Raw genomic sequence first — 12,500 nt, 5'->3', positions numbered from 1 at the left:
AAAGATCATAAAAGAAGTCCAAGGCTTTCTTCTGTGGCAGTTCATAGCCATTTATGTTATAAAATAGAGATAAACTAAAAATATATATAGTATATTCCAACAAATTTTTCAACCACAATTTCTTCCAAATGCTGCATGTTGAATCAATTCAAAATGAATTTCCATTGAATTTCTACAATGAGCAAGGTCAGCAAGCTTCACAGTCACATGACCTTCAGGTCTGAAAGTACACCGAGGTCAGCGGTCATTGTTGATAAATGTTTCCCAAACGACATTGCGGGCAGACCTCTGACCAATGTTCAGATTAAAACGATGATTGTAGTATAAGATCCTCTTTAAATTCATGAAATCCATTTTGGTTTGTTAGTTATTTATCATTTGCTTCGGGCGCAGAGTGAATAAACTAAAACCGCAGACAAACGTATACATATACATGCTAGACCCAATATGTTGACTTATTCATCCATGTAGATATCCAATTATCTGTTTAGTTGCACTGTGAGTAGTTGTTATAGACTTTACAAAAGTCGTTGTACTTTTGTCGTGTCAATAAATATTTCATATAGCAATACAAATAAGTACAAAAACAATATCCAGTTGCTTGAGTATGTTATTTGGTGTATTTCATTACCTGAATGTCTATCATCCATCTACATGCAGTAACTGTACAGATCTAGAGCTACAAGGCATGCAACCGAGGCTGTTGCCTATTCTCTACTTGGAGAGTAGCCAATTAGGTCCTTAGGCTTCATACATGTGACAAACAGTCGTTTCAAGTTTGGGGTGTCATTCTATGACTCTGCACTACCTGGAAATACTGCTACGGAGCCAAATATCGATGTGAATCATCAGGAACTCAATGTCTACCGATATGGAAAAATACAACTATAACGTTATCTGTCGTTAGGATCTTGAGATATCACTACGAAAACACCCGGAAGGTAAAAAAATGAGAAGATATAGTTACATTTTATTAACATAACTATGTACAGTGTTGGCGATGTTTCATCGGAAAGTATAAAACAAAAAAGCATTTTTATTGTTCCCCTCGGTTGATGTTTGACATTACGTGACTGTACATTTTGATGCAGCATCTAATATCAATGTCAAGTTCCTGTAAAGTCATGTAATGTCTGGCTCCGTACACACGACATAGATCTGGCAAATGTTCAAGGCTGCAAAATATGATTTATCATGAGTCACAACAGCAGGCCCTGGGAAGCATTTCAAACTCCTGTGTGTGTGTGTTTTTTTTTCTTTCGTTAGGCCACGTTGATTTGATTATATGGATGACATCCGCGCTCGCACCAATTTTCGGCCATTTCCACAAAAAAAAAGGTTTTCGACCACACAATAAATTGTGCAAAGTAGCTGTAAAATGAGCACAAATATTCCGTAGATTGAAAAAAAAGTATCAGAAAACAGATAACTAATGCCATATATAGAATGCCAAAATGAATCTAAAGTCAAAGAATAAGATGTGAAAGGACGGAAAGAAAAAAAATCTATTGTTGGTTGGGGGAGGTACCAGTACAGAAAATTCAGGTCCAGAGGATCATGGTATGCCATACTATGTGTGTTTAGTCCTATGTTCAACCTTCCTGGCCACTTTGATTTCATACTGAAGGCAACTTTTTTTTTGGCCAAACTTTTCTTTTATTCGCTCGCTCGCATCAGTTTTGGAGTTCCGGATGATGTCATCCCTATAATCAAATCAACATGGCCTTAGACAGGTTATTATAATTGGCGTTATGTACAATGTTGTTGCATGTTTGCCTCGAGCGTAGGCAATGTATGAAGAAAAAGAAGAATGATTTATTTGTAAAACATACCAGCCTAAATGCTGAATGTATGTGGTCATGTATATATTAGTTAAAACTACAGAAATAAATCACAGATATTTTTTCAATATATAACTGAAGCACGGAGCATTTGCAAAATACGCTGCCCGATGGCTTAGTTTTATTCAGAAAATGTAACATTTTAAGAAGTATTGAATATTTCAGAAAGGTGTTCTTTTACACCCACTTAAGTATCTTTTATCTATAAAAATGTCCTCGTATGACCTACCAAGGGTGTTGTCCTTGGGGAAGACAATGGAAACACCTGCTATGACCTTTCCACTTGAGCGGATCTTTAAGATTCTATTGTTCCAAAACCTCTAGGTGTGTGGTTAGTTCTTTAACGATTTTGGCGTTCACGTCTTCGTCAGGCGTTCCTAATTAGTTATGGATGGTAGAATTTGGCAACAAAAAAAGCTGAAAAACTTTCAATGGAAACCAGTCCGCTAGACGGTATGATTTGTCTTAAATTCCTTTGGCAACTCATCCTCTGCTCAAAGTGCTACATGTAAGCCCTTGATATCAGATTGGAGTGTAACACTAGTTCGCCTTTATCCGTGGGGTAACCTATATTCCTTGCTTTTAGAAACGGGGTAATTGTAATGTCAAGTCAACGGACGGTAGCTTCAAACTGATTTCAAAAAAAAATATTGCAATTTGAAACCACCAACCGTTGACTTAACAACCCTAAGAAGATACCTTGTCTTTTGAAACAACGGATATTGGTTACCCCGCGGATAAAGGTTGACTATCATTATAGGCCGCAACCTCAAGCTTGCGTTCCAAAAGCGGGATGTTACCGACAGGCCATCTATGCAAACCAGTAAAGTTGCCCCCCCCCCTTCTCCACATTCGCCGCTTGTGAACGTTCAAGGTTCGCGATACTGTTGTAAATGTCATACGCATGCGGACACTTGCATAGTTGTCACTCTTATGATTTATTATACAGTCGGATCATATCAGCCCTTTTAATCAACACAGACGGCAGACGGTTTCATCGGGCGGGGAAAACGTTTCTATTATCCGTGCTCTCTCTTACGGAACGGTTACATTTTGCTGCAAAAGTGACACAACTAAATTGGTTTCCCCAAGTTTCCCTAGCGGTTTGTAATAATAAACGCAAGCGTGCTTTACATTGGTTATTGTTCCGTGTCAATGAACCGTATTTATGTGCATTTTTAATCAACACCGACAGCTGATCGAAGAAAGGGTTCATTGGGCAGAAGAGCACATCTGTCCTTTTTGTTATTGAAATTTTGCTGTAAATTCATAAAACCAACACATCAAATTGGTTCTTTAGCTATGTATTTTATACGCATGTTTACACATTTATACATATGATTATGTTTTGTGAATAGTTTTCGACATTATGTACCAAGTACCAAGCCCATCAAAATATCTTAAAACCCTGTCGTTCATAGCCCAATATTTAGGCCTCCCGACCTTCTCCAGATTATGGTCGGGAGTTAGTCGTGAGTGAGGTCATCTGTGGTCGGGAGTTGGTCGGCGAGTCTGCCAACTACAGTAGATTCGCCAGCGTATTTCGTGCAATTATCCGGCTGGTGCAATGATGCAAAGTTATCTAGCTGGACCGCACCGGTTTGGGATTTTGGAGTTCCGTGCAGTTAACAGAAGTGTGCGTTAATCCGTTGTGCAATTAACTGGCTTCCACTGTGCTCTTTAGTCGTCTCCGCTAGACGGCTAGAAATTTCGGAAAATTATGTTCTGCTTGGATGCGTTCAAAGGAACGAACTGAAGGATGGATTCCAGGCTTCTCCCAACCAAATGCCGACCTTGGTTGGGAAGAAGTCGTAGAAAGGTCCTAAATGTTTGACGGGAGCTTTTAGTATTTATCGTCCACAGTGTTTCCACATGACGTCACCAACAGCTGACATAGATTATTATATTTCAGCCATACCATAGGTATGGTGAAATATATTGTATTCGTAATGTTTCTTTCTTTCTTCTTTCTTTCTTTCTCCTGCCAAATCTTCAAATCGAATCAACTCCGCCGTTTTTTAACCGATTGACTTGAAATTTGGCACAAAGGTAGAGTAAGCCAATACCCTCAGGTGTTTTTTTTCATTTTTTTCATATCTGCCTTTGAAATGATTTTATTGAGGTTTTTGTCAATTTTTATGTATATTTTGGGCTCCTGTACCCTGGTATTACAGCCGAATGACATGAAATTTGGTACAGAGGTGCCCCGATCATATGCCCACCCAGATTTAATAACAGTTTTGGTATACGGTACAACAAAATGCTTAATTTTGCGATTTTTTGACAAAAAAAGGACATTTGTGCCTCCTGTACCCTCGTTTTACAACCAAATGACCTGAAATTTGGTATAAAAGTGCCCTTCAATTTTGTGCACATGAATTCAATAACAGTTTTTCCATACAGTACAACATAATGCCTAATATTGCAATTTTATGGCCGTTTTTAGACAAAAATTTGACATTTTTGGCTCCTGTTCCCTCGTTTTAAAACCAAATGACCCGAAATTTGGTAAAGGGGTGCTCTAGATATTTATCCAAATGACCCATGTATAATTTTTGGCATGGAACACTTTAAAATGATATATTTGGGAATTTTTTGGGTCATTTTCCAATGGCCAAAGGGGTCAACGACCTCAAGGCCTATTGTTGCATGAGGGAGATGGCTGAAATATGCTGTATTTGCTCTCAAGCAAATGTCGGCCTTTCTAGTGTAGAATTGATTTCTCATTGTCGTGCTGTACACAATGGCTTTAGTGTTCCCTAGGGAGTCATAAACACCAACATCTGTTTCCCAGACAGAGGAGGTACTGTAGTTATCGCATCAGTGTGGGCACTACGGCCATAAAGACTTGGCAAGGTTTTCTTCCAGCTATAAATTACAAGTGTAGATGTCGGTCCTAGGTTAATTACCTTTACCAATTGCAAGTAGGACATGGTTTTTATCACAGTCTCTAAAGCAGACCTTTGGGCCTTTAATCTGGGGAGGGGGGATTTGCGTTTATGATTTGCAATTTTCAAAAAGTGGATGAGTTTTTTCGTGAAATAATAAGATCCTTTTTCTTCAGATTATTACTGCGAATGAGGCAGGGCCAATACTCCAACAGCTAAACTAATGCCAACCCATTGTCTTGCAAAGTACTAGTAGGGGGTACTAGCCAACAGGGGAAGAGAACAAATATGTGAAAATCGTCGCCAATATTGTTCCTCTTTGAAAGTCTAACTCCTCTTTATCTTTCCTTCTTTTTTTCTTAAAGTTTCTTTCCTTTATAGTTTTGATTGTTTCTTCCTGGTTTTTCCTTTCCCTTTTCCCTTGATGTCGCCTATGTCTATCCCCTCCTTTCTCTATATCATACGTCCTTTCCGCCTTCCTTATACCCTTATCAAAAGGGCTACAACATTTAATCGGTACAGATTCTGATAACTACTTATCACATAATGCAGCTTCCTCTTTGCTCTAGGCTTGGAGGTTTCCTATAGCGAGCACACCGGAGGTGTCTTCTAATGCATCGTATCATGTGATTTACTGAGCTATTTTATCTCAGGCCTTTATCATATTTTTATGATCTACAAGGGTTTTGCTTATGTGAATTGCTCGACGTTTTCATCTCAGAGGCATCCTCAAGTTTAATTCATCAAGGTTTTAGCTTCCAAGATCGATTGTTCGCGACCTCCGACCGATTTGTAGATTAAGAACGAATAGAACGCGTCGCTCCATCAAGATTTTGACAGTAATCATGTTATGTCACCGGTGACGGTTGCACGCCATGACAGCTCATTTGCATAATTGTGACAGATCATTTGCATAATGGACTGTTCACCCGAAAACTCGGGTGTGAATTGACCCTCCATTAGTGGCGATGGCCGCTTTTTTTTCCGTCTCCGTCGTTTTTAGAGATTCGTGTCACATCATGGCTACGTCATGTCTGGAGAAACCGCATCGAACGTGTGCGTTCGTATGGGGCAATAAAACGGCTAGGGAAGAACCACCATTACATAGGTGGGGGGATGAAATTGGAAGATGTACTGTAGACGGGAAAGGTGAAGCATGGTGCCTTTTCAAGTAGTTAGTGGTAGTACAATGCGATTTCGCAACTCCTGTTCTGAACCAAATGTAACAAAGGAGTAAAGTCAGAAAGAAACAGTATTCTGACTCCCGGGATTCGAACCCATGCCGCCAGATCACAACCCCAGATGCTAAACCGTTCCGCCGAAAGCCTTTCGGCGTGGTTAGTTTAGCCATCTTTCAACCCCACTGTTACACAAGCACACGTACCTGGTCATCCCTATTTTATTCTCAATTTTATTCTCAAAATTCGATGCAACGACGTTTTTCATACATATACCCTAGTCTACGTGATTATTTGCGGTTCGTCCCAGTTTGATAAAATATTCCATTTATCCGCCCATATCAAACCTGCTGTCCCCGGGGACTCACTTCTCTCACAAATGACCCCCCTGGTGACTATTACTCTTAGACAGATGTGAACCTGCTAAAAATCCATAATTGCACCAAATTTTCATTTTCTTGTGATTCTTTCATCTAGCAAAGTATGACAAATTACATCACTTAGATTTTACACCTAAACGCGGCTATAAAGGCACGCGAGAAACGAATCGTTGATTTTTTTTTTATATAAAAAGATGGCGGTGACGATATTGTACACTAATTGCAGTTGTCATTTGATGTGTTTGAAATAGGGTTGGGATCCTCGCCATGTATCAAATTCCACTATCTCTTGTCGTTTGGGACTGATTTTTATGCGCGGGCACAATATTGCACACGAATTCCTGGGCAATGATTCCATAATTTTGCTGTCAAAGCGCAGGCGAAACGTGCTCTGAAACAGTAATGGGGCGTAAAGCTGAGAGGCCACATCACATCTTTATGTATGGATGTCCGTTTCTCCTTCAATATTAGCATTGTAAGGTTTCTAGCAAATGCAGAAGAAATATTGTAAAAATAGCAAAAAGTATACGTAATAGAGTTGGATTTAGTACAAAGAATTCCTATGTTATTAGAAACCGTCTAAACCATCAACCATTGTTGCGTTCAGGCCAAACATCTGCTCCAAGGAAAGGCCATGGGGTCAAATTTTACGACAGACAAATGTACGAATGGGCATTTTGCGTGCATATATCACGATTTTACGACAGCCGTAAGGGACCCATCGTTCTTACGGCGGGAAGGTTGACATTATAGGCAGATATGCTGTATAGATATGATTTATTAATAACAAGACCTTTACAGGAAGGACAAACACGATATGAAACAACGCTACCATGTAGACATAACGTTTTCTCTCCGATCCCTCCTTTTCGTGCCTACAATGTACCACCGCAGACGTACGCAAAGAAATAGGCAGAAGAATGAAAATTAGGCCGAATTGTTCTGGGCGTATCTAGACCATTACGTCGTCCTTACAAAGTCACGTGCGTGCAAAAAAAGCACATCGCAAAGACTAGGATAAGAAATACGCCTTATTTTGTAGAAAAAAAAATACAAAATTGGGCTTATTTTGACAACGGTGACCAACAAATGTGTTATTTTGTGTCAGAGTTTGATTGACAGCCGTGACAGACGATCGGGATGTCCGCCTGACGTGATTTGGTCTGCATGGCGCGGGTGGCGGAAACACGTTCTGAATACAAATGTACGGGGTTGTTCCAAACATGCTCTAATCCACGCCTGATGCGCTGCATCCGTCTCAATTCCTTTTGACAACTTCATTTTGAAAAAGAAATCTCCCCTTCAGTAACCGCCACTAGATTCTACTACAACACATACCCTTTTTTCTTCAAAATTTACCAAAATACCACTTTGGACAAAAAATAAATCGAAACATGTTGATGTGACGATGATATCTTCATAAAATCACGACCGAGACATCCCATATGTTTAATTGAATATGTATCATGACAAAAACATGATGATATATGAAGATATGTTCCAACGAGGAAATTTCCACTCACTGCGCTTTCAAATTGCTAAATAATTTCCCCTTCCACCTTAAACATTCGGGGTTGCAATTAGAAATACGTCTTCTCCCACCTTACTAGCAAAGGTTAGCTAATTAATCTCTCCCTTTTTTTGTATTTTCTTCAAAATGTATACATAGTTTGACCTAATAGCAAGATATGAGCGACGGTTCGACTCAAAATGTGATGCTGTAACGATTATAGCCCAAAGGCGTGTTTTATAGCGTTTTTGTGAATTTGAAGATGCGGGTTTCTCACCTCGAAAGCTTGTCCGCCTGAGCTGCGCTTTTCTTGCTTCACGTCCATGGTTTCTACGGGGTACGGTTCGGACCGGGGCCGATGGATGTCGTCTGACTGGACGCCGAAAGTGGAACCTGGTTTGTGGAGAAGAGAAGACCGAGGTCTGGCACCGGAAGCGGTGGAAGGAAGGGCCGACTGTGCAGGTAGATAGCGGTGGGTGGAAGTGAGGCGTTCGTTTTTTGCTTCCCTGGAATGACCGGTGGGCCCAACCACTTACATTCTCACAAAGGAGAGGGGGGTTCGCCTCCAAATCTTCATAACCATATGCACCTACACATCCACCTAACCCTAATATTCGTACACATTTTTTTTCTTTATAACATTTGTACTATTTAGTTATATTTGTGACGAGTATATGATATAGCAATGCAGATATCACATCGTCCCTCCGACAGACATACACCCCTGTTCTACAAAGTGAGCACGCCTAAAGCAAAGTGGATTTAAATCCTTCATTAATTATTCATTTCATAATTTGATCATCAGGAAGCTAATGATGTCATGGAGACTGGAGAATTCCGGACAACCAATTCTCCGGGGAGGGACCCACCCCGATATACAACCGGGAATCGAACCCGCGTCCCTTGGGTTATGGAGAGAGGAAAGCTCGGTTCGCTCTTGCGTGATCTCAGCGGGTCTGTTTTTCACCCAACAAACCACGCCATGGATACGCCAGCGTGTGAGCGATTAAGCAACTTGAAATAATTGCACCGGAGAAACCTGGCAACTTGTCGGCCGTTTTCTTTCACTACCTGCCAACGATATGCCTTCTTACCGGCCATTGGTCCTGTGCTGAAAGCTTGTGGACAAAGGGCTGCAGTCGTTGTAATTACCCCCATTGTTAAAACCACTTTTGTGGGCAGGCAGAAGGATTATAGTGCATATTTGCCCGGGAGGAACATTAAGACATCCTGTATTTCTCAAACCTTACCGTGATATCAGCTAGTATACATTAATAAAGCATATCTGTTCCTACATTTTCAATATCACACAGAAACGAGAAGAAGTCAAATTCACGAAGTAGAATACGTTTATTGAGTATTACCTAAATTCCTGTGCCTATCATATTGGATATATATATATATGTGCATGTTTTCAACAGTAATTTGCACTGCCATTTTGTGAATATGTCATTTTGCATACACTGTATATCTAAGAAAAAAAACATACCAAAACTAGAAGATCTGTTGTTGTCGCAAGGAAAGCCGCCAGGGGGGCCAAACTATCATAACAATCCATACATAGGTCCTTTGGTTATTGCTTGCTAGGAAAACACACACATACACATACGCACACACACACACACACACACACACACACACATGCCACACAAGCACTCACACATATATCGTGAGAGGGAACACACACACATAGTAACACACAGACACACACAAAGACGGGCACACAAAATATGCATCCATTTTCATAGATGTAATAAACAGCCTATTGACTGGTTTCTAAATATCATCGAAGCATGGTAATGCCGTTTCAAAATACAAAATCTTTTCCCTATGAGAGTTCCTAGAAACCTGATCACTGGGCTACCATTTATGGTACCCTCCTCTTTAGCAATGAGCTTGAGTTGAGTCATTTTCTCGTCACAGTTCATATCGCTGCCAAATTAGTCATCGCTGTGTTTATATGGTCATCATGAATCAAGAAGTCAGCATCTGCGTACTGCGCTGCGTTTCGACTAAAATCCGGTAAACGTCGCTGCTGGCGACTTCCAATAGAGGGGCAGGTACTAGTAGTACCACCAGAGCCACCAAGTAGAGTTAAGTCTTGTATATCTACTTAACTGATACAGTCATGTAGAGCTCGAAGCGCTTAGTATCCTCAATGTATGTTTGAGTGAGTTGCATCGTTTGGAAGTTGTACACAGAATGTAACAACGTGGAACCTCCGAGAATAAGATGTAATTTCGCACTGTCTGACATGTACATGTTATTAAGGTTAATATATTGACCGAGTAAATCTGCAAGATAAATGAAAAGTTATAATCCTTGGATTTTATTCATGGTGTGCGAACAAGAATTAAGCCATGAATATCTTTCTGTGTACTCATTACCAATATGTAAAAGCGAATAGTTATGAAATACCGTTCGGACCGTCAGTGCTGCGCCTAACTCGCCTCAGTAACTTCAGCAAGTTCAATCAATGCTACGGCATGATATATATTTCACCGTTTTGGTACTTTCGTCATGTTCAGGAAATAATCTTGTAGTTGTTGTTGTTTTTAATATTAGGTGAAAATCGATGCGTGAAAATTAATGTTATAAAACTTACTTGTTGTGTCCACATAACATGTGCCATCTCCCCTATCACTATATACTTATATATGTATGAGAAGGGTCGAGGCACCATGCTATCACATGTCAGAAAACCACACGCCAACCAACTTTCCTACAAACCGGAAGCTGGTACCCACAATGACGAGGAGTCTGGGAAGTCGTTTCCGGCCCCCAACCTTGACCCAAACTACTAGTACTCCAAGTGACGTAATCTCCAAGCAGATGTTGGAAGAATAAAACTGCGTGTTTTCCTAGCTGCCCAGGGAGGCAGTTTGTAATATAGAAACAAGCAGCTAGGAAAACTTAATGATTTTGCTCCCAACATCTGCTTGTAGGTTTTGGGTGGCACTCGTACACTGGTGGCGGCAACATTTGTCTGAGATAGAAATCCTATCCCAAAATGTTAGTTAAAATTTACCAAAAACGAAACGTTTCCGACCAAGCTGTTAATCGTACAATAAATAAATGTCTGCTGCAAGTTACCATAAGAAATTGGAAAACGAGTAATGATGTCGTAGATCGTTAATTCCAAAGCCAAAGAAGAAATATATAGAATAAAACGTTATTGTTCAGTATACCATACTGTGTGTGTTTAGTCATTTGTTCAACCTTCCTGTTCACTAAGATACATATGCAACTTTTGTGGCAAACTTCTCTTTTCTTACCACGCTCGCATCAGTTGTTTTTTTCCGGAGGATGCCATCCATAAAATTGAATCAACATGGCCGAAAGATGGCGTCCTGAAATCATTGCAAATCATACAGCCCAAGAGAGGTCATTTGTACAAATATCTTGACGAAGGCGTTTAGCAAAAACATTTCAAATTGCCCCTTCCCAGAATTACATTAAAAGATGCATCGTATTTCTCCTGTCGCTGTGAGACTGTTTTGCAAGATCACGTTACAAAATAATGCTTTCTCAGAGAAGATTCTCTGCAAACCTTTCCCTAAAAGTCGCGAACCGCTCCCTTAATCCAAATCTCAAAAGCCTTGGTGCATTTTAATTCGTATCCAACTGCTATGCGTCTTGAGCTTCTGATGATGCCTGAATTATCGTCTGATTCTGACGTCATGACAGGATTGGCTCACAGGTCGTTCCCGCGCCAACTTATCGCGAAACGGTTTGCTGTTATCTCAAAGGTCTTCAACACTTGACTTGTTGCTAATCTATAAGCTGATGACGGATGGGTCGGTCAATGTCATTCTAAGGGGGGGGGGGGTCGTTCTTTTTATTCATAGCGGTCGTTTATTTATTACCGTTTTCTATCATTTCCTATCACTACTGTATTGGTGGCCTGCTTTCTACCATAAGCTTATTTCATTATTTTTGGTCTGTTAATATTATCTTATCATTTGTTGCATTTTGCAATTACAGTTCCATTACTATCATAATGAACTGATAAATGTTTTCATTATGAGATATTTTTGCTTGTTTTGCGTTTACTTGCTTTCTTTGCTCTCATTTTGGCCTGAGATCTCCTTAGAATTCCATTTACAAAATGTTTTTAGGGCTGCCTTTATACGATTCTACAAACGTCCTTGGGTTGATTTAATCCTACAACGTTGCATCCACTTACCAGAATAACATTGACGCGTGCCAAGGCTTCGATCGTCGGAACCAAATGCCGACCGTGCCGGAGATTCCCGAGAGGCTCCGACTACACCCGATGTCGGGACCTTTGCGGACAGACGGCCGCCATCTTGTGGTTGATAAACAAGTGGAATATTTTGTTACCAAAAATAAACACCGTGACCTTGAGATATTATGACGATTATTTGTTCAGTCGGTCACATCAACGAGGGTATGGGGGTATCCGAAAGGTCAAAATATCACACGACATGAAATTTTCATGTGGAATGTGGAATAATACTAGTCTACTACACTGACAACTAGCTTCGAACTGCGAAACCTGCTGGTTTGAATGGCGAGTTAGAGACTGAGCCAATATATATGAAAGAAATTACAATCCACCCTTCACAAAAAAAGATGCCCACATGTCGAACTTTTCAGCACTTGGGGCCTAACTCTCCCACTCCCCGGGGAGACCACATTAGCGACTGTACTCAAAATAGGAGCTAACTGTGTCATTAGTA

General features: G+C 40.3%; 1 protein-coding gene across 1 annotated transcript in view; it reads right to left on the bottom strand.

The window, feature by feature from the left end:
• The window catches only part of LOC118404681 (stathmin-2-B-like), a 17,821-nt gene extending 9,500 nt beyond the window's left edge, over window positions 1–8,321 (bottom strand). The window contains exon 1 of the mRNA XM_035803923.1: window positions 8,075–8,321. Within this exon, the coding sequence (XP_035659816.1) occupies window positions 8,075–8,122 (48 nt within the window). The 5' untranslated portion in view covers window positions 8,123–8,321. The remainder of the gene's footprint in view (window positions 1–8,074) is intronic.
• Between the last annotated feature and the right edge of the window lie 4,179 nt (window positions 8,322–12,500).

This window comes from Branchiostoma floridae, chromosome 17 (genome assembly GCF_000003815.2).
Source record: "Branchiostoma floridae strain S238N-H82 chromosome 17, Bfl_VNyyK, whole genome shotgun sequence".
Classification (NCBI taxonomy): Eukaryota; Metazoa; Chordata; class Leptocardii; order Amphioxiformes; family Branchiostomatidae; genus Branchiostoma; species Branchiostoma floridae.
This window is presented reverse-complemented; position numbering and strand designations above follow the sequence as displayed.